Source organism: Phodopus roborovskii, unplaced genomic scaffold, assembly GCF_943737965.1.
Source record: "Phodopus roborovskii unplaced genomic scaffold, PHOROB, whole genome shotgun sequence".
Lineage (NCBI taxonomy): Eukaryota > Metazoa > Chordata > Mammalia > Rodentia > Cricetidae > Phodopus > Phodopus roborovskii.
Genome location: NW_026125543.1, coordinates 6,721,768 through 6,748,645, shown reverse-complemented (window position 1 = coordinate 6,748,645; position 26,878 = coordinate 6,721,768). Strand labels below are relative to the sequence as shown.

Sequence of the window (26,878 nt, the reverse complement as noted above, 5' to 3'; positions counted from 1 at the left end):
ATTTCTTCTTAAGGAAAGAAAAGCCTCAAAATTTCTGTTTTTGCCATGAATAGAACAGGCGAAAGCCAAATAACTCAGACCTCCTTTTTCCTGCAGCAGCTTTAATTTTACAATCCAAAAGCATTTATTTTACAGTACTCAGTAGAAACATGTTTTAAAAAAGCCTGTCCTGCCTTTTATGACCTCTACAAAGCCCTCTGTGGAGGTGATTAATGCACTAGCAATCTATTTCACTGTCCACCTTCAATTATTTTCTGTAAGAATTACGTACATTTCTTATGAGCCATGTACTTGGCAATGCTTTTGTCCAAAGCCTTCCAAATAATGACAAAAGAGGGTCACCAAACACATTAAAACAAAACAAAACAAATAAACAAACAAATAAACCCAACCCTTCCAACAGGGCTTGATGCATCTTCAAAATGTGCATCTACTTCAATCTACTTCAAACAAACAAATAAACCCAACCCTTCCAACAGGGCTTGATGCATCTTCAAAATGTGCATCTACTTCAATCTACTTAAGCAACCACATTTATTCAAATATAAGACTGAATTCTTGTAAAAACATTATTTTGAGCAGTTTCAATTTTTATACTTAGAAACCATTATATTTGACACTAATGGAGAAATGAGATCAGAGTTGGGAAATACACAAAGGCAAAACTGTTCTCCCTTCCCATTGGAATAGTGAAATGCAATCTAAATGGAGACCAAAACAAAATAAAAAACAAACAAAAAAAATTAAGGCAAGATATATTGATATCACTTTAAAGAAACCTATGATCTCTTTTGGCTTTGTCAAAGGAGTAAATTCCTCAGTTATGACTCCTCAGACTTCAGCCTTGCCTTGTGCACCTATGAATACTATTATCTCTTACAGATAGGATTACTGTACTAGAGAGCCCAAGAAAAATACACATAAAAATAACAACACGCATTGGCTCCTACTTTTTCTTTTTTTAAAGAAACAACTCTTGTGGTCCAATATGATCCACAAACTCATGAGAGCAAGGGAATCCTCTTTGTGTAGTTTATTTTTTGTTTTCAATCTAATGAGTTGATTCCAAATAAAAACTTTGGAAGAGTTGAAATAATGGCTCAGATAATGCACTCCTTACACTGCTGAGTATACTGTGTGAGAACAAAGTTAAGAACACTTCTGACTTGAGGTGTGACACAGACAGACAAAACAAAACCAGGACAACTAGAACCCCCCCCCCCATTCTCCCAGATCCATCCTACCTTCCCAGACCCAAGAGGGTGTTAACAGTGGGCTTCTCCCTTTTGCTACAACAGTGAATGAAGTTCACTGCAAGTTCTCAACAGAATAGAATCAATATACTTCAATATACTTCCTCCCCTGAGGAGTCACATGGTAGGCCATACCCTGTGATCTTAGGCCTTGATAATTTTCTCCATTTAAAAAACCCAAAAACTTGGAAATACTGTCATCCAATTTGTTACTGAAATAATTCTGTCTTCAAAATTAGACAAATAACTCTGGAAGGCATCATGTACCTGGTCCTGTTGACCTCTACCTGACACCATTATCACAGATACTGTAAACCAATGAATATGAAACACAAAAACACGAATAGTTTGGGATTTCTTTAAAAATGACATTTGTATTAAAAGTCTTAAAATGAAGAGACAATGACTAAATGAGTAGAATTAAAGGTTACAATTTGTTAGAATTCTCTTGGTACATCACATAACAATAAAACTCTGCTCTTTGCTTCTGGAGGGACACCCTGTAACAAATAACAGAGACACTTTGAATACGACAGAAAAGGGAGCTAAAACCTGAAAATTGAACAAAATAAAGGGGAAAAGACATGGGCTTAACCTTTAAAAAGCTAAAATTAATGAAGCAACTCATGGACTAACAGGCCCCGTTTGTCCTGGCTCTTTCAGGAATATACTTAAAGTGGTTTTGGGGTCAGCAGAACACCAGATTCTGGGATATGGTGGGAATTCACAGGTTGGCACCGGCTGGAACAGCTGAGTTTGAAGGCACTCTGCAGACACAGGGGTGCTGGGGGCCCTGAATCACATTTACAAAGTCTTTGTATTGTATTTTTAAAAGCTAGTCAGCAAAATCTGTTGCTGCCAACCACAAAAAAAAAGCTATACTTACACACACACAATAGCATACACACACACACACACAACAGCATACACACACGCACACAATAGCACACACAAAAAATGTGCAGATCTTTTAACATTTTTTTCACAGCTGATTAAAAAAAAAAAATACTACCATTCTTCCCCAGACTCCCCTTTGATACAGTAGGTAATCAAAATAGATTTTCTTTTCCCCACAAATATCAGCAGACACTTCCTGGCACCCCACACTGTATTGGCATCAGTGTTAACAGTCCCAGTTCACATGTGCAATACTTCAGATTGGATACACTGTAACAAGAACCCAACTTTGCATAGACATCCTCAGAATCATAATCAGTCCCTGGGTTGCCCTTCCAAGCTGGCAGAAAAGGAACCCCTGGTCTTAATTTCCAAATAATCCTGGAAAACAAGGGGGAAAAACAAAAAACCAAAACAAGTTTCTTCCCCTCTTCTGGCTCCTTCATATGGTTTTCTCAAACCTCCTTCCTTGTATTTAGAACTTGGAACTATGAACAGTTGTTTGGGGGAACCCTCCCCCACTGCCTCCTCCTTCCCCTCCACTTCCTCCATCTCCCCACCCCCATTTTTTTTCTTTCAGGCTTTAAACTTTTGCTTGCCGGTGTCAAGCAGCCAATACTGTGCTTTAATGGCTACTTAAACGGGAAAATTATGCATGAACCGAAATCAATGAAACGTACACGCGGTAAAGAGCCACATTTCCATCAGGGTCTTGGATGGTCAGGAACCGACACCCCCTAGGCTGGGGATGCTGGCCACGCAAGTCAGCCAGGTTCCTCGGACATCCCAGCCAACACAAAGTCGTCTCCAATCTCAAAGCAAGAAGACAATCACATTAAGAGAATCGGGTGTGTTTGGCTTTGTGCACAGAGCGTGGCCAGCGCCCGGCAGCAGCCGGCGCCTCACAGGATCACACAGGCCGAGCAGCAGCCTTCGTCGCCGTTGGGCTGTGCCGCGTAGTTCATCTGCCGAACGATCTCTGCGAACAGCTCATCCACTGAGGCTTTGTTTTTGGCGGATGTCTCCATGAAGGGGCAGCTCCACTCCTCGGCCAGGGCCTTGCCCTCGCCATATGAGACCTCGCGCTCGCCCTCCAGGTCCACCTTGTTGCCCACCAGGATCATAGGTACGCGCTCGTACCGCTTCACGCGGATGATCTGGTCCCGCATGGGCTTGATGTCCTGGAAGCTCTGCTGGTTGACCAAGCTGTACACTAGGATGAAACCCTGACCATTCTTGATGTACAGGTCCCGCATGGATGCGAACTGCTCCGTACCCGCGGTGTCCAGGATCTCCAGCACCGACGGTGATGAATCCACCTCAATCTCCTTGCGGTAGAAGTCCTCGATGGTCGGGTCGTACTTCTCGATGAAGGAACCCGTCACGAATTGCACGGTGAGCGCGGACTTGCCCACGCCTCCCGAGCCCAGCACCACCACTTTGTACTCTCTCATGGCTCCGTCGGCGCCCTCGTCGCGCCTGCCGCGGCCCCGTCGGGGCTGAGCGCTGGGGAAGGCTGGGCTGGGCGGGTGGACTTCTCCCCTTCCTCCGTTCCGCAGGAAAAACCCCGGCGAGAGCGACCCGGGAAGGCGGGCTCACTTATCAGCTAGCGGAGCCCCGCGCGGGGCCGACCGGTGGCGGGGACGCGTCCCTGGGGCGAGGGTCCCGGGCCCCGCAGCAGCCCTGGCAGAGGACCCTGAGGACAATGCGCGCAACCGGAGCAAGGCAACCGCTGGAGCTCCTGTCCACGGCAGCCAGAGAGGGACGGGCGGCGGTGGCGGCTGGATGTAGAGGCGGATGCTAATTGCGCGGCCGGCTGGGACACCCGTGGCATGTGTCCCCGCGGAACGTGAGCCCAGCTCCGCGACCCATCGCTGTCTCTCCCCCGCAGCCTCCTCTGGGCGAGGGCTTCCTACTCGCCGCGCGCAGAATGACCCTCCCCGCTCCGCCGAGCATGCCCAGTGAGCCTCCTAAGGCGCCCCGCCCGAGCTCCGCTCCGGCTTTTCCGCAGCGTCGGGAGGAGGAGTGACTAGAGGGTGTGGCGAACCGGGGCTGGGCGGGGCGGCGCGAAGCTTGGAAATGGGCAGTCTTGCCGGTGCCTGTAGATGGGGAGCTCCGGACCGGAGCTATCTCCTATCAGGGCACTGCGAGCTTCTTGTGGGCGCATCGGGGAGGAACTGGCTATAGCTTTCACTCCGCTTTAGACTGTGAAAGGCGGATGGACACTAGTCCCCGATCTCGTACCGGTGCACGCTTCTCTCGGCATTTCCAGGCCAGGGAAGGTAACAGAGGCGCATGCCTCCACTTGACCTGGTTTACTCGTGTCGCTTCCCTGTGAAGAACTCGTCCCGAGTTCCTGTCCGGAATAGGAGCTAGGGGTGGGAATTAATGGGGCACCGCAGCCTTCGGGGCAGGATTTGCGGGGTCATCCAATCTCCCCTTTGGCTGGAGCCAAAACAAGGCTAACGGATTCAACTCCGCGGAAGGCGTGCGGCTCCCGCACCTAGTCAGGGCATGCTCAGTCGGCTGAGCAGGTTTGGGGTTTGCAAGTGGGAAGGTTTCGCACCGCACACCCACACGCCAGCTCAAATTACCTCTCCCAGGCTCCCAACTTATTGGCCCCAGGACGCGAGTCTCACACCCCCAAATGTTTTCTCATTGGCTGCTGCCGAGGTTTTTGTCACTTTAGACAGCTTCATTGGTTGGAAAGTCGCCTCCGCTCGGGATTGGTTATTTTTAGAGATTGAGTGGAGAGGCGGAGGCCCAGCTGTTCCTTCTCCTCTGCTCCCCGCCCCCTTCCACCCACTCCCGCGGCCTGTGGCTATGAAGCTGAAAGGGGAAAAAGAAGGAATTTAGGCGGAGAGCTCTAAACTAAATATAGTCCTTTGTTGGTGTTTTGGAGGGAGTCTGATTTCTTCAAGCCCAGTCACGACCGTTCCTTAAAGGGAGCAGCTAGTGTTCGTTGCTGCTCTCTGTCTGCAAGAAATCTTAAAGTTTCTAAGTTAATCTTTGCCAGGGGCTGGGATGAGCAATGAGCCACCGGAGCTTGTAGCAGCAGGAGAGGTGGGGCTGCCCAGGCTTGCCTCTTGCCAAGCTCTGCATGGTGGGGCAGCAGTCGCAGGACTTGGCTCCACTCACTTGCACCGGGATTGGAGGTGACGCCTGGACTTGTCTTCAGTCTCTCTAGTTACTTGCTAGGAGAGATGTCTAGACCTGTCAGCTCACAGCACTGGCTGTGGGAGCTGCAAAGTGCAGAAGGGTGGGGTTCGGATTTGTGTCGACCAGTGCTATGGCCTGCCTTATCTCCTGCCCCCAGGTTCTGCTTCAATCATCCTCTCTGCGGGGAGAACGGGACAGTGCTTTGGGTTCCAACTTACTACAGTACTCTTGACCCTGTTTGCGAGTGGGCCTGCTCCAGACCCTTGGCTGCAGGCCCTAAGTGTGTGTCCACAGAGGTTAAGTTCCAGCCAGCAGAGCGGTGCGGAGTTCTGTGTCTTGTGTCTCAGTTGCTTGCAGGTGCTCGATCTACCTTGGCTCTGCCATTTGTTTAGGTGGAGAAAGGGTTTTCATGGTCAAGTACTGACTGCTTCGATTTAATTATGCTGATGAAATTCTTCAGAGAATCATCTCTGAAACAAACTTTAATATAGCTGAGCAGAACACTGCCAACATTCTGCCAAATGTTTGGCATGCACTATCTCAATTACCCTTCATAATAATTACTTTTGTGGGCATTTTAAAGATGGAAAAAACTGAGGTTCCCAGGGTTTCAGTAGCTTGCTTGAGTGTTGGAAAGCTAGGATTACAACCTAGGTGTTTGATTGCAGAACAGTCAAACTGCTTGAAGACAAAACAGAAGGGTCCCCTGCTATGACCATGCTTTTATCTTTTCTTGTGGAGATGACACTATTTTGGATCGCTCTTCCTCTTCTAGACTATGGATTCAAGGGGTCAGAAGATCTTCTGGGGACTCCCAACTCACTCATATTCATTAATAATTCTTTATTGGGCTAAGGTGTTTTAGGCCCCTTGAATGATAGGAGAAGGGAAGGTGAGGTCACCGGTACTTTGACTCCTTTTAGCCTGGCCCTTGAAGGAATCCACAAATTCTCAATGCCTAGCTGCTGAGGTTCTTGTAAAGACACGCTTGTTAAAATGCAAAGATTGACCACATTTTACCAACTTGTCATCTTGGTTGGTTACTTAAATACTATTAATGCTATTTCACCTAAGTAGGTGGATGGATATTGTTATTGGTTGTCAACTTGACTATATCTGGAATGAACTGTAATTTCAGAAATGGAGGACACACCTGTGAGAGGATTTTCTTTTCTCCTCTCTCTCTCTCTCTCTCTCTCTCTCTCTCTCTCTCTCTCTCTCTCTCTCTCTCTCTCTCTCTCTCTGGCTTGGTCTGAAGTGGGTGAATCCACCTCTAGTGAGGACCTTTGAAGTGGGAGAACACACATCTTTGATCTGGATCTTGAAGTAGGAAGGCACTCCTTTAATATGGGTCATACCTTCTTCTGGAAGTCTATATAAGGATATAGAAAAAGGAAGCTTTTGCTCTTTGCCTGCTTGCCCTTGCCTTGCTAAAACGTCCATTCCTTCCCTGGAATTCCAGCTTCCTTCTTTGGGATTCCAGCATATACTGAAGACCAGCTGAGACATTCAGCCTTCTGGCCTGAGCAACTACTGAATTATTTGACTTTCTTCTCACAGCTAGCTATTATTGGATTATCTGGACTGCAGCCTGTAAGTCATTCTAATAAATCACACACATACACAGAGACATACATACATACATACATACATACATACATACATGGAGAGAAAGATTCATTCAATAAGTTATGTTACTCTGGAGAACACTGACTAACACACTAGGCCTTGTGCACACTCTATGCTCACACAGGTATGAGTTTGAGTACTCTGAAAGAAAATGCCTTGTGCTTATATGCCTAGTGTCTAATGTCAATCACCAGACCTCAGTTACTACCCAGGGTGTTTGGCCAGTCCATTATACTTCCTGACTTTAGTTTGCCTATCTATGGAATAGTGACAATGACATTTGCCCCACCCACAGAGCTGTGCCAGGTACCTTGAAGATTATTTGGACAACCAAGTCCTCAGTTTATGATAAAGAGCAGAGTTAGGGCCTGGTGTCCAGGCTGCCCTGTCAGCAGTTTGGTGCATCACAGAGAGATAATAAAAACAAAGAATGGATAGTGGCACTTGTTAATAAAGCTCTTATGCACCAGACATTCATCAATTAATACCCAGACCCAAGCCCCTAGACAGCTTCATCTAGAAGAGATACTCTTGTAGACAAGTGGATAGTGTTACTAAAGCTTGATGGCTTTTTCAATAACAGAAAGATGCTATTTGGCAGTTTCAGTAGTGATGGGAGATATCATTATGTATATATGTTTCTCATACTGGTTAATGAATAAAGCACTGTTGGCCAATAGGAAAGGAAGATAGGAGGGACTAGGAGACAAGGAGGAAGAGGAAGTGGGAAGGAGGGTCAAGATGGAGAGTCAGGAGAGAACAGAACCGCCATTCCTCTGACCTTGGTAAGACCACGTGGAAATACATAGAAATGGGTTAATACATAAGACAGAGCTAGCCGATGCCTTGCAGACTACAACCAGGATTTCTGAGTCTTCTTACGATTCCCCCATGACAGCGCCCTTTACCAGCAGGAAGTAGTTTGGGTAGAACTGTAAGAAGTACAGTTTTTCCACCAGCCACCACTGGTCTTGTCCCACCGCAGCGCCAGCCCCAAATAGAGACTCTGTATATGATATAATCTGTTGGCCCAGTACTAGTTTATTATCGGCTAGCTCTGTCTTAATTATTAACCCATTTCTGCTGATCTATGTATTTCTCTTACCGGGGAGCCGGCCAGCATACTGCTTTCTCCCCACTCTCCATCTTGGCTCCTCCTTTCCACTTCCTATTTCCTCCTTGTCTCCTAGTCCCTCCTGTCTTCCTTTCCTATTGGCCAACAGTGCTTTATTATTAACCAGTACGAGATCATATATACATAATGTCATCTCCCATCATCTCCTCTTTTCTGTCTAAATAAAAAGAAGAGTTTTAACCTTAAAATAGCAAAATATATAACACAACAGTTATCAAATAAGAATCACAGTTAACAATATTTAGTCCATTAACATTTAGCAAGATTTAAGAAAATATCCCATAATCTATTCTATCTTTGTGTGTCTAAAGTCTATGTAACTTATCTTTAATCCTAACTAAGGAAAACTATAATCATTACTATCTGTCTTCAACTCCTTCAAAGACCACAGAAGGATAGTATATACACTCTAGAAATGACAGAGACAACTCACTGCCTGGTAAGTCACCAGAAGTTCTTCTGTAATCTTCCATCTTCAGCCCATAGGCCATAGTGTGTCTGGCAGACTCTTCAGCAAAGCAGGAAACTTTAAACTGTCTTCTTGTATTGGCAGTTTGTTAGTCACTTTTCTCTGTGTCCTGCAGACTGTCTGGCAGACTCTTCCATGAAGCAGGAACTCTGTAGCAATGTCTATCTTGAATCAGCAGTCACTTTTCTGTGGGTCCTGCATGTCCAGTTTATATAGCACAAAGTCAAACAGTCCAGACAAGAACACTATCTTGTTGCCATAGGAAGTAAACTCCATAACGAGTTTCTTCAGTGTCCATCTTCCTTTCTGATGCAGGTGGTATTGCCAGGAGCAATTATGTCTCACTGTCAAGAAAAACCTAAACCATTTTAAATGCCATATTCTGTAGGTCTTTGAAAGGTTTGAAGAACACCTATTCATTTTAAATACATGTCTGTATATCTAGAAATCCTAACTAACTTAACTATAAGTTTTGACTATTATGGATAGCTATCTAAAATCTGTACTAAATTATACATAACATTTCTGAGTTATATAAACACAACATCTAAACAAGAGGAGAAATATACTTAATCACAAAATTGATCTTAAATTGTATCAATACATGAAAATCCATTCCAAAACAAAGTATCCATTTCTATATCATAATTCCCTTTTTACCTTTAAAAAGATATTGGTTGTGATCATTAACCATTTATAACCAAGCCCACTTAAATGAAACAAACTTTATAAACAATATTTGGGAATTTGGGCGTCATTCTTTCCAAACTACTTCCTGCTGATAGGGGGCACTGTCATGGGGATCCTAAGAAGACGCAGAAATCTTGGCTGTCGTCTGCAAGACTGCCTTGTTCAAGCTGTTTTGAATTTTGGATCATCAGCGACTTTGTTTTAGGGGGTCTGGCTTGATCAAACCACATTAGTCTGCAAGGAATCCACAGCTTTTCATTTTCTGTGGAAACAAAAATAGAAATCCTTTTCCCCAGTAACTTGTCCTTGGACTTAAATTTTGGAGTCAAAGCATTTTTAAAATATATAAATTGAATTAATCCAGCAGTATTTCTTTTATCAGTTGTTTCCTCAGCAGTCAAACGATATAAAGACAATATAATGCCATACAGTAACCAGATTCTCTCTGAGCTTTTCATCTTTATGTGGCTTTATTATTACTCCGTTTCTTTTACTTTTTATTTTTTATTTTTTGAGACAGGGTTTCTCTGTGTAACTCTTATCTGTCCTGGAATTCACTCTGCAAACTAGGTTTACTTTGAAATCACAGAAATCTGCTTGCCTCTGTCTCCCGCATGCTGGGATTAAAGGTGTGTGCCACCACACCCAGCTCCTCTCTGTCTTTTTAAAACCATTTTTTTTCCTCCCAAGCCTACATATTTTTTAAAACACACTGTAAACTTTTAGCCCCACGTTGGGCACCATTTGTAAGAAGTACGGTTTTTCCACCCACCACCACTGGTCTTGTCCCGCCGCCGTGCCAGCCCCAAATAGCACACAGAGACTGTATATGATATAATCTGTTGGCCCAGTACTAGTTTATTATTGGCTAGCTCTGTCTTAATTATTAACCCATTTCTGCTGCTCTATGTATTTCTCTTACCGGGGAGCCGGCCAGCATACTGCTTTCTCCCCACTCTCCATCTTGGCTCCTCCTTTCCACTTCCTATTTCCTTCTTGTCTCCTAGTCCCTCCTATCTTCCTTTCCTATTGGCCAACAGTGCTTTATTATTAACCAGTATGAGAAACATATACAGAATGACATCTCCCATCAAAGAACGACACCCAAATTCCCAAATATTGTTTATAAATGTTTGTTTTCATTTAAATGGGGTTGGTTATAAATGGTTAGTTATCACAGCCAAATCTTTTTAAATGTAAAAAGGGGATTATGGTATAGATATGAATACTTTGTTTTGGAATGTATTTTCATTTATTGATACAATTTAAGGTCAATCTTATGATGTGTATATTTCTCCTTTTGTTTAGGTATTGTGTTTATATAGCTCATTTAGAAATGTAATGTATAATTCAATACAGATTATAGATAGTACCTATGATAGTCAGATATTATAGTTAAGTTTGTTAAGATTTCTAGATATACGGACATGTATTTAAGATGGATAGGCATTCTTCAAACCTTTCAAAGACCTACAGAATATGGCATTTAAAATGGTTTAGGTTTTTCTTGACAGTGAGACATAATTGTTCCTCGCAATACCACCTGCACCAGAAAGGAAGATGGAAGTTGGACATCAAAGAAATGCCTTATGAAGTTTGCTTTCAATATAGCAAGACTAGCCATTTGGAAAAGATACTGCTCTTGTCTGGACTGTTTGACTTTGTGCTATATAAACTGGACATGCATGACCCACAGAAAAGTGACTGCTGATTCAAGATGGACATTGCTACAGAGTTCCTGCTTCAAGGAAGAGTCTGCCAGACAGTCTGCAGGACACAGAGAAAAGTGACTAACAAACTGCCAATACAAGAAGACAGTTTAATGTTTCCTACTTTACTGAAGAGTCTGCCAGACACACTATGGCCTATGGGCTGAAGATGGAAGATTACAGAAGAACTTCTGGTGACTTACCAGGCAGTGAGTTGTCTCTGTCATTTCTAGAGTGTATATACTATCCTTCTGTGGTCTTTGAAGGAGTTGAAGACAGATAGTAATGATTATAGTTTTCCTTAGTTAGGATTAAAGATAAATTACATATAGGACTTTAGACTCACAAATATAGGATAGATGATAGAATAGTTTCTTTTAATCTTGCTAAATGTTAATGAACTAAATATTGTTAACTGTTATTTGATAACTGTTGTGTGATATATTTTGCTATGTTAATGTTAAAACCTTTCTTTTTATTTAGACAGAAAAGAGGAGATGATGGGAGATGCCATTATGTATATATGTTTCTTGTACTGGTTAATGAATAAAGCACTGTTGGCCAATAGGAAAGGAAGATAGGAGGGACTAGGAGACAAGGACGAAAGAGGAAGTAGGAAGGAAGTGTCAACATGGAGAGACTGGGGAAACGAGATGCTGGCCCCTTTCCCTGGTAAAAAGACTACGTGGAAATACTTAGATTAACACAAATGGGTTAATACTAAAGACAGAGCTAGCCGATAAGAATCTAGTACCGGGCCAATAGCATTATATCAAATACAGAGTCTCTGTGTGTTAATTGGGGCTGGCGCAGCAGCGGGACAAGACCGGCGGCGGGCAGAAAAACCTTACTCCTTACACAGTAGTATATTACATCCTAGTGATTTCCTACAGGTTGATATACATGGATCTTGTGATTCAAAATGAAGTCAAGGTTTTAACAGTATTTAGTTAGGGGTGCTGGGGATTAAACACAACTTGTTTCCCACAATAGTTAAGTGGCTACATACAACATACCCAGTAATAGTGTTATATGTATACATGTATGTATACACACATCTAGAAACAGACAGGATGTTGCTCATTTGCCTAGGCTGGTTTTGAACTTCCTCTGTTGCTCCTGGTAACTGCCTGCCTCAGCCTCCTGGGAAACTAGGGTAACAGGCCTGGATTGCTCAGTTTGGCTGAAAGAATACACATTTTAAAGTTGGTCACTTCCTCTTATCAGAGTTTGAGTGTTTTGATTTTGTATGAGTCATTATTTGCCCTGTATTATAATTATTTACAGAACTAAGTCTGATCACCCTAAGCACCATGTGACTTGTTAGAGGGTAGCACTTACATTTGGTATATCTTTAGAGCCGTCTTTGTTTCATGGTATTATGATGGGGAGGTCCTCAATAAACACCCATCATTGGAAGTGTAAGTTACTGCTTTTCTGAGCTCTATCTGTGGTAAAAGATTTTGAAAGTCCTTGATAAGCCACAACATCTCCTTGATCCAAAGAAAATGATATGCTAATGTTCAAGTCTCCCTGAATGTTGAAGATGCTGGAGTAATGAAAATCCACACTGACTTGAGTGGCAATACTAAAATCATGCTGTCCAAGGGAGAGATGCCCAGGCTTCGAAGGGCAAAGGACTTTTGTGAAGAAGACATTACCTTCTGACAGACTGAAAGGGGGGTTGGAAAACAGTCTGAAGGAAATCAGATAAGGGCAGCTTAACCTTTCATATGCTGGGTAAATAGAGGCCCATGTTTGTCTTTCACTCTCAAAGAGCAGTTGCTAAGCATCCTGTGAACTGTGGCTCTGGACCTGCAAGGGTAGTAGGAATGCTACAAGGTGAACTGCTCAGCTCTACAGCCCACTTACACAAAGGAGCTGAATTTCATGATGTTCATAGATTTCCCAGAGCCAGCTGCAGGTAAATAAATCATTCTAAATAAGTCCTCCTACTTTTGAAAATGCCAAAAGTAAGTGGGCCGTGACTGTATCGTAATTTTAAAATGGAAGATTAATGGCTTTGGGGAGTTCCTAAAAGATATATGTCAAATAACTGAATTTATGGTAATAGAACCATGTAGCTAAGTTAGAGTTTTATTGAGCTATTTTGATGTAACCAACAAGAAGGTCCTCTGAAAATATTTTCTAATTTTTGCAGTCACTTCTTCATACTGTTTGTGGATTGCCAACACATTTCATGTTACTTCATATACAACCCTATTACCTGTTAAGCAGCCATCTTGTAAGATCAAAGCCTTGACCAGCCTTGATGAGATCTTGAATTGTTGTTATCCAAGAACTGTCAGGAACATCAAAGGTGAGACAACACCCTACTCTGTCTTACCTCAGTGCCTGCCTGCCTGGGTTATCTGTGTGCCGATATCTTTTTTCTTACTTTCAATTATCCTTTAAAATAATGTGCATGGAAAAAACTTTAAACAACATCTGAAAATCATTCAAACTCTACAAAATCTTAACATACTGTCAGGGCCCATAGAGATGTCTCTGCTTCATCCTGACTTAGATCAGAAATTTCAAGCCCACTACTGCTCTCTCAAGGTTAAACAACAGAAATGTTTGGCCTGAGGTGTCCCTAAACTAATGGATGTCTCACATTGACAACAGGATATTTGGCCTAAAAACTAACTAATGGATGTCTTACTTTAACAATAGGATATTTGGCCTAACTGTGGCTGTTGTCTATCTGCCTTGACAACAGGATACTTGGTTTAGGGTGTGTTTAACTAGTATTTTGGGTGTTGAGAAGGTAATTACACTTGCTTGTTCTTTGTATAGTGGTAAAGAAGTCTTTTTCCTTCCCCTCTTTTGAGGGGCTGGTTGGTTCAGTATTCATTGGATGACATCATGGCTCTATCCTGTGTCTATGTCTTTTCTTTATTATCTTTAATTTTTCTGCCTGCCATTTCTTAATACACACACTTCCCTCCAAACATGAACTGAATGAATAAGCCAGGCATGACCTGGCTGTTGTGGTCTCCTGGATGAGGATACCACAGTGTGTGTGTGTGTGTGTGTGTGTGTGTGTGTATGCATATATGCATATATATGTATATACATATCACAATCACAATAAATAAATATTCAAATAAATAAATTTGTATGAATCAAATCAGCTGTTATATGTCTCTTTTTTGGCTTTTTGGTATCACAAGTAAGCTCAAAATAACATCAATTTACTTGTTAGTATTGAAGATAAAAACCAGAAAAGTTATCCTTTGGCTAAGATGTCCCTTCCGTGGGACTAGGCTGATACAACACATTGACCTGGTAGGTTTGCATTCCATCACATGTTTTGAATGGCTTGGCATGTTTTAATTCTTCTACTCCATGTTAGAAAACAAGTGAGAAGTCAAAGTCCCTCTTCTTAAAGGTAAATGGCCCCCTTTCTCTCGGTCTCAGATCTGCCAGAGCTCCTGATCTGTGAGAAAGACCCATGTGTTTCTCCTGTACCATGACATAATATCCAATAGTGTGCATTATGGCCATGTGCAGAAGTGAAAAGCAAACTCTAGGAAAAGAGGTTTCAAAGAGATTTAGTTGATCCTAGGTTTTCTTGGTTAAAAGAGCCATCTCAAGTCCCAGTCTGTTTCAGATTCCTCTCCTCAGAATGTTCTGTTCTAGAGAACCAAATATAGAAAGAATAGGAGAAATTGCTTAGCTCCATTACAAAGAATTTTCCTCCCTTTCTTTTATCTCACCACCCACTAGATGAAAGGAACCCCCCTCTTCCCCTGCAGGGATACAAGCACACCACTTCCCCTAGCACAGTTGAAGCCTATCAACCCTCCGCAGCAGTGGCTCCAACAAGTCTTCAGCCTGTGGTTTTGATGGAGACAATGAGGGCCTGTGCTCAGGAAAGGAAATTCACTTGTAAATCATCACCAGCAGTGGGGTCTGCTGTAAAGAAGCTGCTTAATAGGAACTCTGTGTTACTGGGAATTACATAATTGAGCAATCATGAGCTAGTATTGAAGATCTGTGAGTCACAGCTTAGGAAGACTCTACCTGAAAGCAGAGGATGGCTTTGTGGTTATTGTTTTCAGGTCTGTTAGCTTTGCTTGTAAGGAAATACATTTAAAACCGTAGGTACCAAAAGATTACTGTTATTTTATGCAACATTTGCAATATTGTCATATGACTACAAAATATATTTTAGGAGCTCCTCTCTATAAAGACATTTCTATCCTTAAAGATCTTATTGTCTTATAGAAACGATTCTATGAAAGGAAAAAGGAGTGACTCTGGAAAACTGATCAAATATTTATATATTTTGTGTAAGCTGAATATTCTAAGTGAATGCTTTGAACTCCATCTGCAAAGTGCTAGATCATAAACACGACAGGTTTTTCAGGCCATACTCTGTCTTTACTCCTTCTAAGTTTCATCTAGCATACAAGCCTCCTTAGACAGTATGCAAATAAGTGGTCATGGCAGAATGCCAATAATACTTCCTTTGTGGAAACAGGTGGTGGACTGCATTTGGCATTGCAAGCCCAAGGTTTGTCAATTTCTAAACCATGAATTGAAGGGGCGGGGGGGGGGGGGAGAAAACTCTTCATTTGTTGCCAGAGTTTCTTTAAATAAAAACGAACTACTAGTCTGTCAATAGATGTAGTTACACTTTTGGCTGTAATCAATGGGAAAGTGCCAGTCAAACAGTGAGGTTATATCAACAAATAAAACTCAGTCTATATAATTTATAAATACTCATATTGCTAGTCTTACAGAAATGTCAAAGGCATTAGCCATGCTTCATTATTTTCATTTTTAAATCAATATTTATTTAATAGTTAATTTAATATGTATTTTAACTGTTGATTATGCATTATGTTCATTACACAATATATTACCTAACTATCACATGTATATAGCTTACTGTCAATTATACCTACCTTGAAAATAATTTCATTGATTTGTGGTTAACTTTTGATTTTAAATTAAAATTTTTTTTTAGTTATTTATTTTCTGAATTTGCCTTTTACCTGATGGGTTTCCTTTGTGGATTTTATGCCCCAGGTAAGAAGTCACATCTCATTTTCATAAGCTGGTGTTTTCTTCTAGCATACTTACAGTTATGTGTTGGCTTGCTTCTCACATGAAGAGGAACATCACTCAAGATGATGAAATGGAAACCCGAATACTAGGATGTCCGTGAAACAGCAGCTTCTGAGGAAAAATAGAGAGGAATCTAAGAACATGGATGGTAGGAGGAACCTTCCTTCCTATGCAATGAAAGGAAGAGAAAAACCAACCAACTTGAAGACGAACGGACAGTCTGAAAGTTGCAGCACTGCAAACGACCTCAGCATCAGTAAAATGTGGCAGTGCACCTGCTGGAAAGGAGAGCAGCCAGGAATGGGTGGGGAGTCCCAGAAGAAACAAAGCTGTTTGTCACACCATCTGTGCCACACATGGCAGGAAGATGCGCAGGTACTAAATTTGGGTACAGGTGTTTATGATGATGAGTCACCTTCTCAAGAATTTAGATGTTGATAATTCCTTTCAAGTATGTCAGATCAAAGTCAATTGAAATTTCTTAAGGCTATTTTTGTAACACATACAAATAATTATAAAATGAACTATATTCCCCTTGCCATGTATCTATATCCTTAGTAGAAGTATCAAAATTCCATCACAAATAGGAAATAAAATGAGTTCAAGAAAATTGTCACCAGTGTGGTCTTCTGATTTCTCTTTTTCTCAAATGCATGCTAACTTACAATAAGACCTAGCTAAACTTTCAGAGAATTAATCATTTTGAGTACCTTATTTTGATTGTTGTCTAAAAATGGTCATGTTACATGAGATATTGTCACACTATTAAAAACATTTATATCCTTTTCATTTTGTCAGTGGTATATCCTTGTCATAAAAATTCAGGGTGTTTAGAAATGCAGGAAAAATAAAAATACATCACTTAAAATATGCCTTAATACTTCAGTTGATAGTCTTTATTTTATAGAATTATTTTCTGTACAAGGTTAGGCTTCACATGAGTGCCTTGATTTATAGCTCAATTTAGACTCTAAGTATTCTACAAAAGGGGATTAACTTAAGAACTTTAAATACCTGCTTAGAGAATAATTTTCTTCTTCTTTAATTATCTCTTTATGGGAATTTTGTATCTTTTGTGTTAATGGTATTATAATCAAAAGTTGTTCAGAAGTTGTCTAACTGACTAAGTCCCTAAGCCAGCCTGTGGGAACTGTTACCTGCCCATTTTTCCTGAATGTGGGATAGAGAACATTCAGGTTCTGACCTTAGGGGCAGCTGAATATGGCTGCCTGTTTGTACAACCAGCTAGTCAGTCAAGAACTTTAGGTGTATTCTCCCCAGTATCTCTGTCCCTGTCCAGGGATGATCTCCCTCTGTGGTACCGTGCCTTTGATATGTCTGAACCTTTCAAAGCCCTAGCAGTGACTTCCCCATCACCCACACATCTCTGCTCTCTTTGTCAGGTGCTCCCAGGCTTCTTCTGTTTTCCCTAAGGTTTTCGAGAGGCCTAAAAGAATTCTGACTTTTACTTTCCCCATATTGTGTCCCAGTAGGTCTGGAAAATGGCTTATTCTCAACTCTGCAGGATATAAGTAAAACAGGGTTATATTTTCTGACATGATTTCAGACCAAATATTCTTCTTTTTTTATTTTATATAATAAAGTCCATTTAAATGAAAACAAACATTTATAGACAATATTTGGGATTTTGGGCGTTGTTCTTTCCAAACTACTTTCTGCTGGTAAGGGGTGCTGTCATGGGTGATTCGAAGAAGATTCAGAAATCCTGGCTGTACAGACCAAATATTCTTTAAAGTATTCTTAGAATTTCTAAGTTTACTTACAACTTGGTTCTGAACACACAGCACACTTTGTCTTCTGCAGGCCTTCATGTCAAATAATGTAAATGCATGGACAGAAGCACCTTGGTTTAGATGCAAGGTTATCTTATGAGTTTCAATGTTTTTACTGAACTTTCAAAAAGTTCTCTTCCTATACAAATATAGTTTAAATATGGAAAACATCTAACTTTTTTTTCTTTCCAAGACAGGGTTTCTCTGTGTAACTGGAACTCGTTTTGTAGGCCAGGCTGGGCTTTAACTCATAGAGATTCCCCCTGCCTCTGCCTCCTGAGTGCTGGGATTAAAGGCATATACCACCACTTCTCCAAGGAGAACAACCTTTGATGTTTCCCTGCTGTCTTAGTTAGGGTTTGTGACATAATGCCACACCAAAAAGCAAGTTGGGGAGGAAATGATTTATTAGGCTTACACTTCAGCATTGTTGTCCATCACTGAAGGAAGTTAGGACAGGAACTCAGACGGAGCAGGATCCCACAGGCCGGAGGTGATGAAGGAACAATGGAGGGGAGTTGCTTATTGACTTCCTTCTCATGGCTTGCTCAGCCCACCTACTTATTGGACCCAGGACCAGTAGCTCAGGGATGGCACCATCCACCATGGGCTAGGCCCTTCCACATCGATCACTAAATGAGAAAATACCTTACAGCTGGATCTCATGGAGACATTTCATCAGCTGAAGCTCCTTCCTCTGATGACTCTAGCTGAGGTCAAGTTGACACACAAAACCGTCCAGTACATCTGCATATAGTTCCAAATTTGTACAATTTTGCTTTTTTTGTTTTGTGTTTTTGAGACAGAGTTTCTCTGTGTAGCTTTGTAGACCAGGCTGGCCTCGAACTCACAGAGAACCACCTGCCACTGCTCCTGAGTGCTGGGATTAAAGGCATGTGCCATCACTGTTCAGCTTCCAAATTTGTACACGTTTGGATTGTATTGTATCAGAATGCTTGATTTTCAATACTGCTATCTGAATTGCTGAATTGAGTTTCATAAAATATTTTTAAATGAATTTTGGTTTGGGATTAGGATGGCTATTCCAATAATTTATGAAATGGACCTAAACATATTTTTGCCATTTTGTAAGATACATTTTTTCAAAACAGTGTTCTCAGCATTGATGATTATAAAATAAACATCAATCAACTCAATAAAACATTGAAGATGCTGTATGTCCTACAGTATCAAGTATTCTGCCAAGATTTAATTCTTTATGTAAAAATAAACCCAGCACATTATCTCATTAATATGGAAATTTGCTTTCATCCTTAACAAATGGGAAATTATATGTATATAACAAAACTATTTTAAGGTAAATTTATGTTTTGATATCAGTAAATGTATGATTTGCATATCTGTTTTACATTTCTATTCCAAATCACATGGAAATTTCTCAGGCAAAAAGGGGTTGAAAATGTAACAAAGTTTAAGATGTCCCGCACTGTTCTAAATTGGTTCCAGTTACCTTTGGGAAAACATGATTCAGGTTCGGAAGTGTGATCAAAGGACAGCAGAAATCCTGGAAGGGGAATGCCAGTCAAATGCAGAGTTTGTATAATAGGTAACATTTTAAAATTGGCAGTTTCCTCAGGGAGAAGTGATTCTTTTGTAAGAACAAGCTCCCCAAATACCATTGGTGCTGATGGCATGGACTCTCTGACATTTGGTGGCAGACTTTCAGCACAGGTGGCTATAGCAGCTAGACCTGACACAGCAGCAAACAATGACTAGCACAAATGACAGTCACTTCAGATGTTGACAACTGTAGAAAAGCCTCAATGTAGTGTGCTAAGGCAGGAATACAGGCAGCCCAACAAATGGCCAGGAAAAGGCCTGGCCTATAGGCTCTAAGTGTTATTTGTTATGAGGGGGGTGGGTCAGGATTTACCTACTGTGGTTAGAAACTAAGAAAAACAGCAATAGCAGCAGCAGCAATAAATAATAATAAATAATATAATGTATGATTTGGGGTTATCTTATCCCTTTAGCAGCTTTAATGGAGAAAATTAAGATACACAAGGAATTGTTTACAATCACTCAATGAGCCACTAAGGTTTTCTTAGCATCCATTTCTGTCCCCATAGGGGTCCTCTGACTTTATTTTTAATATCTTCTAAAGTGAACTCACAGAAAGGATTAGGAATACTTATGACTTCGAGCAGGGAACCCAACCAAGGGACAGAGAACTAAGCAAGTATTTATTTTGCCTGTGACAAAAAGTCTATACCTGGGGGCTTTTGATTTAGTTTGAGAGCTCAATGAAATCAGAATCCAAGTCAGCTTTTGCAGCAAAGAGGATGGGCTGGGATATCAAGTTAATTTGCAGAGGGCCTTCTGTTTTGTCTTGAGCCCCAAATCCCACTGACTTCCAGTTGTTCTCCTCCTTCTTATAACACTCCTGCACTCTCTCCTTTTATTGCAGCTTTTTAGCTTCTATGACTACAACAGAGTTCTTTGAAGTTATTATTTTTAATAAATATGAAATTGGGGCAAGTACTTAAGTCATTTGTTTCACATGTAAGTCTCACATAGATAATTATTTAACTAGAGCTATGTAACAAACTAACATCTACCCACTATGAAACCTAAGGCACTCAAAATGTATGGATTGGTGTAAGGCCTCAATGGGTGAGGGTCAATGCCACCTGATATGTTGTCTAATGATGGAAAATATGAAGATACCAAATGCTTTATGATATTCAACATTGTCCTTTCCACATAAGAGGAACATCTTAACCATCTCACTGCAGGTTGTTTTTTTTTTAACATTTTGATATAATATACTAGAAGACACCTTCTAGGTGTCAAACACCCCAAGTCTCAGTCCTCACCAGAAACACCTATTAAAAACACAATTTATCATTTTTTTTTATTTCTTCTCTTGGCATATTTTAGTTCCCACGAACACTTTAGATTCTTCTGATAAACAAGGAGGTTGTACATGTTCTTGCAGTAGACAGATGGGTATGTTCTCTGGGATATCTTTTTAACATGAAGAAAATGTTCCTCTTCACGGCATCTGGGTAAGATTTGGAGTTCTGTCACAGCTCAGAAATGCAGACAGAAGCAATCATCTCCCTGCCATCATATGAGAGGACTCCATGGGTAATGCTTCCCAATTTTTTTCATTTCTAGCTTTGAAATCACAGATGAAGTATGAGTTCACAAAAGTCAGTATACAAAGCAATACAAGGATATTTCTTTCATCAATCATTTTTATGGATGTTCTCCAGTCACACTGCCCACATGGCCATTTTACAAGTCTGTGGCAGCAAAAGCAACCCTATTACAAATGTAAGGAAAGAGCTAAAGAATAGACTCTAAATGTATATATGAATAAAAATGTTTTATTCATCTTTACTCATGATTTCACTGCACAAAACCCACCCAAATGAATTATGACATTTGCTTGGCAAACACATGGCAACATTTTCAATGACACAGACATATGGTTAAATCATTCAATGAAAAAAAAAAATCCACTGTTTCCACAGGATAATTAATTTTAATCAACATAAAGAACTTTGCACGATTCTCTTCTTATTCTTCCAAGTCACCATACAGAAGGGGCAAATAAATAAACTAATTCTGCTGAGACAATGATTGTGAGAATATCTGACATTATGTAAAGGATTATTTATGCCCCATTTGTGCTGTTCTTTTCACATAATGGCCAGAGATCAATGTCTACACATATAATAATCCATGCATTTTGCAGGTTTCCAAAGTAAATACTTTATTTCTTTACAAATCTTTATATACAAATGTATGCCCCATTAGATGGCTTCAGGTTCTTTTTATTCTCTCTGTCTCTGTCTCTCTCATTTTTTCTCTCAGTACTTCATGTCACTGGGTTCTTCTCATCCATGAAGCTGTCATCTCCCACCACCCAGTGCTACAGATTGAACACAGAACCTTGGCAGGGCAAGCATGTGCTTTATCAGTGAGTTATAGCCCTCCCCTAGATATTCTTAACTATGCAGAGATGTTATCAACTCATCTTCAGATTAACTGCAAAGATTTCTCCCTGAGCCATGTAGCCAGGAGTTTTTTTATGTATACACACACCAGAAGAGGGCACGAGATCTCATTACAGGTGGTTATGAGCCACAATGTGGCTGCTTGGAAATTGAACTCAGACCCTCTGGAAGAACAGCCAGTGCTCTTAACCTCTGAGCCATCTTAGGATATAAGAGTTAGAAAGAACAGTTCCAAAGAGATGAACTAGCTGGCATATATGAAGTGCATGCCATCCCCTGTGATGCTTAGTTTTAGTTGTCAGCTTTACACAATCTAGAATGACCTGTGATGGGAGTCTCAATGAAGGACTATCTAGATCATGTTGGCCTGTGGGCAGGTCTATTGTCTTGATCACTTCAATTGATTGAGGTGGGACAACCTTCCCATTATGAGTGCTACCATCTCCTGGGTTTGGGTTCCCGACATGTAAGTGTGGTGAGGAGGCTGACTACAAAGAAGCATGCATGTATTAATTTCTCTCCGTTCTTGACGGATGTGCTGTGACTGTCTCAGGTTACTGCTGCCATGACTTCCACAATGATATACCATAACCTAGGATTGTGAGTTAGCATAAACCCTTTCTCTCTTGAGCTGCTTTCTCTCAGGGCATTTTATCACAGCAACAGATATGAGGCTATCCAGAACACCCCTGATGGAAGCTATTTCAAAGTATCTACTTTGTTAACAGAACTTAATGCAACCTGGTTGTACTAAAAGGAGATTTATAAATATTTGTTCAGTAAGTACAAGATAAATAAATTGATTATAACCCACAAGCTGAAGCTTCTTAACTTAATTGTATATCTTTCTTCATAGGCAGGGAAGACTGAGAGAAGTGTTACAGGTACTCTTTTCTGCCAGCTGCCTGGGTCCCACCACCGATTCAGCCCCCAAATAACACACAAGACACTATATTAATCATAAAGCTGTGACTAGGTCTTCTTATTGGTTAGCTCTGTCTTAATTATTAAGCCATGTCTATCAATCTATGTATTGCCATGAGGCTGTGGCTTATCCAGATGTCCCGCATCCTACATCTCTACTCCTCTCTGCCTATACTTCCCAGAATCCTCCTTGTCTCCTAGTTCCACCTATCATCCTGCCTCATTGGCCACAATGCTTTATTCATCAACCAATAAGAAAAACATATGCACAGAAGATATCCCCATCAGAAAAGCTCATTTCTCTTTTTCTTATTTTTAATTTATTATATATACTTTTTAAAATTTAAATTTGAAACAAGCTTGTTTTCCCTGTCAATCCCAGTTCCCACATTCTCCTGTTTTCCTCTATCACTACACCAAACCCCAGCCCATCCCCTTTCTGCTCCTCAGGGAGGGTGAGGTATTCCATGGGGAGTCTTCAAAGTCTGTCATATTATTTGGAGCAGGGTCCAGGCCCTCCCGAGAAGCCCATTTCTTATTACACCTCAATGCATTATTACCATATCAAGGTCACAAACCACACACTCAAAACTGGAGCAACATGGAATGGCTTGATCTGAACTTCTGAGTCTGGCCAATTCCACTGCAGCTTCACTTAGATGCAGGCACCCAGAGAGGAGGAAAGAAACTTTCTCAGATTCCCTTCCCAGCACCATGGCTTCCCCTTTAGTAACGTCATCCATTGAATATACCACCTTCTCTCTTGCTCACATATTTCCTTAATATTTGGGGGTAATTTACTTTGTATTACTACACTCATAAAATGCATGCCTTTTATTTATTTATTTTGTCTCCTTACATATATGTTAGATCACTGAGGACTGCTTCCTGGTCTACTCATAGAAAAATCAGAAGTGTTTAGTTCTTACTCATTCACAAATAATTCTTAGAGGATTAACTGTAGTCTACAGGGTCTATGTGTATTTCTAACCTGTTAATATGCTAGAGACATTCAAATAGACCCACATTTCCAGAGACTTCAGTTTTAAGTGAGGATGTGTTGTCACACATGTCCACAGAGGGACTGTGCTCTTACGATATTCCATATCCCAAAAGTGAGCTATACACTGACTTGTCCTCTGAGCTCCAGAGAGAACACCAGTCTTCATATAAAGGAGCATTACTGTTCAAGGATCAAGAACAACACTTCAGTGTGACAGCTGACACCCAGAAAATTCTTTGTTCCTATTCAGACATTGGGGTGGTTTTGAAGCTTGTTCCACTCTGGTGAGATCTGACTGATTGGTTGTGTCCTTTGATCTGGAACAATGCCGAAAGAAAGCTGTACCTTCACCAACCTGAGTGGTTGATTTGGATTCATCAGAACATCTGGAGTATCAGCTGGCCTACCTGCTGCCCTTAGATGACTCACTGCTGCTCTTTAATAAACGAGCCCTGGCTGCTTCTACTGAGCTCTGCTGCATGTTGTGAAAGGGCATTTGCTTTCCCTGCATAGCAGCATTTTAATATAAAGAGGCTCTGTCTCCAGTGTTCAGTGGAGTGAATGGTGGGGAAGGCAGTCACTGCTGCCCTCTCCAAGATGGTGACAAGCTATAAATCCTTTGAACCTGGAAAGTGAATTTCAGATGTGCATATAATGAAAACCAGATAATAACAAATACAGTCTGCGGGTTCTATAAATGAAAGCTAGCCATCTTGAATGATGAACAATTGAAAGCTCATATGTGTTCCAGGATCTTTACAGTAGACAACCTAACCTCTCCCCAAAAAGACATGGAAGGGGGTTAGGGTAGTTTCTATAACCCCAGGTCAGAGGTCTACCCTTCAGCTGCATGCTCACTCTGTGAGAAGTCTGACCTGAGAACTTTGAGTTTGATTTCTGCATGTGGAGCTCCAGTCTCCTGTGTCCTGGAACTGCATCTTAAGATGCTGTCTGTATGTTTTCTCCTTGAGGAACAGTGCAAATCACAGTTTGCCCCCTTTCTTTGTCCTCAGGGTTTAAATGCAGAACTCTGCTTTGGTTCCGATGTTTTAAATTGTCAAGGCATGAGGAGTGACTTAGCTGGATTCTAATTTCCTGAGTTCTGAACAGTAGGCCCCCACATCAGCTCAATGGGCCTCAGCATTCTCATTCTCATTAATTAAATGAGAACACCAGGAAACATTAGTGATTTATAAATTGTCCTAGAGCCTCTCAGGGAGAAACATAAAGCTAAAGGTTGGAGGCTACAGCCTGAGGTGAACTGCATGGATTTTTCTCCTATTTAAACTCAGGGACAAATCCTTTTTAGCTAGTTGGCACTCTAAAAAATATGAGTTTTTCATAACAAAATGTGAATAGAGTTTCAAAACACCGTATCCTATAATTTCTGTGGCATCTTCTAGATTTATAAAATTTTAAACACTATGACCAGGAATGAGTACTAAAGTCCAGTTTCAACTCTCCTCTTACCTTGCTGTTTCATAACCTTAGTAAGTAATGATCCCTCTTCAGGGCTGCATTGTTTCTTCCCAATCATAAATTCGAGGAAATTTGAGGAAATGATGAGAGTGATTTTCAGATTCCTTCTGCTTTGGAAGCTTTGTCTGTTCCCTCTCATTCAACTTTCCCAAGTATCTGCTCTCTTCAAAAGCCTCAGATAGAGGAATGCCTAGGGTTTAAAGAGGAGTAGACTGTTTCTTTGCTTTGTAGGTTGTTTCTTTGTTTTCATCCTGGCATTTTGGATTGTTATTGGGTGAGTTTCAAGGGAGAAAACAGGGCAGAGCACTGGATAAGTAGAAACACAACATTATATATGATATCACTGTATTTGCTCAAGGGGAGACACAAGAAACTGGTGGGGGTGTGATAAAAGACTGAGTCATAGGAGGCTCACCTCCACACAGCCTTGTCTTCCTTGTTTCCAGCCTGGATGGCTAAACAAGCTGGGGGTTTTCCTTCCTATCAGCTTCTTTCCACCTGAGTCATGTCAAGTCATCTTCCCCTAACGTTTGGTCTCTAGCTCACTGAGCTTTGTGCCAGCGGAATGGGCAGGGCAGTTTCACCCTGGTTTCTTACAGCAGCCTCCTTTAATGAGTCTCGTCCACTGTGCCCTTGGGCAATGTTCTTATAAAGTCTGACCTGGGGTCAAATTGTATCCCAAACTGCATGCATTGCAGATGCTTTCAACTCACAGCACTCTGCTCCAGTGACCACAAGGAAAGGGGGATGGGTCAGGCTCCAGATGAAGTGTAGTGTTTTCTGAGAGGAAGCTCTTCAGACTTTGAGAGGAGGACAAGGGGTATTCAAGAACTATGTGCTGGCTCAGCAAAGGAATCATGCTTGGTGAGAGGAAACTCTACCAGTGGCTTTTATGTTTTGTCGCCAAATCTACTCATATTCCACTGTGACTGACATTTGCAGTTAGCCCTTAGAGTCAAAAAACTATTAGCTTCTTTCATGTTTTTTTTTTTTTTTTTTTTTTTTTTTTTTTTTCTGCTTTAGGATCTGGTCTTTGAAAAACATGCCTCCGAGGACATTTCTTATATCTGGAAACTTCTATAGTATATCTTTTGCATATGACTTTTTTCTTTACTTCTTGCCACTGGAGATGGAAAATGGGGAGTTTTTTTCTGCTTTCTTTTTTCTTTTTGTCACATCAATTGTCGTCACTCTTGTTAGATATGACTTCCAATTACCTGAGCAACTGTTAGGTACTTCGAAGGTGGGCAGTGAACACTTACAAGACTTGACCCTGAGAGGGAAGTAGCTTAAGAGAGTTTGGTGATATTAATTACAAGACTTGAGTAATTTCTTCCTTAATATGTTCTCAGAATGGTACTGAAAAACTTTTGTGATAGTTTTATTCCTTCCAAAATTGTTCTTGGACCCTGGAATTTTAAAGTAGGAAATTAACACTCTGGTTTACTTATAAATTCTTATTCTTAAAATTGCTCTGAGGGACAAGGATGTAGCTCTCAATTAGAATTAGAGAGCTTGTCTAACATGTAGTGGAGCCCAGAATTTGATATTCCACATAGGATAACCCAGACATGACACATATGTGTAATCTCAGCATGCAGGGGATTGAAGCAGAAGGATCAGAAATTCAAGGTCGTCCTTGGCCACATAGCAAGTTTGAGGCCAGGTTGGTT

At 41.1% G+C, this 26,878-nt stretch overlaps 1 protein-coding gene across 1 annotated transcript; it reads right to left on the bottom strand.

The window, feature by feature from the left end:
- Positions 1 to 1,607: 1,607 nt before the first annotated feature.
- On the bottom strand, positions 1,608 to 4,141 carry Rap2b (RAP2B, member of RAS oncogene family). Its single transcript, XM_051177030.1, has one exon. The coding sequence runs from the start codon at positions 3,602 to 3,604 to the stop codon at positions 3,053 to 3,055; it is 552 nt and encodes a 183-aa protein (XP_051032987.1). The 5' UTR covers positions 3,605 to 4,141; the 3' UTR covers positions 1,608 to 3,052.
- Positions 4,142 to 26,878: the final 22,737 nt, after the last annotated feature.

What these genes read in the sequence shown, in the direction of transcription:
- Rap2b (XM_051177030.1), bottom strand. Translation starts at nt 3,604, where the DNA reads ATGAGAGAGTACAAAGTGGTGGTGCTGGGCTCGGGAGGCGTGGGCAAG.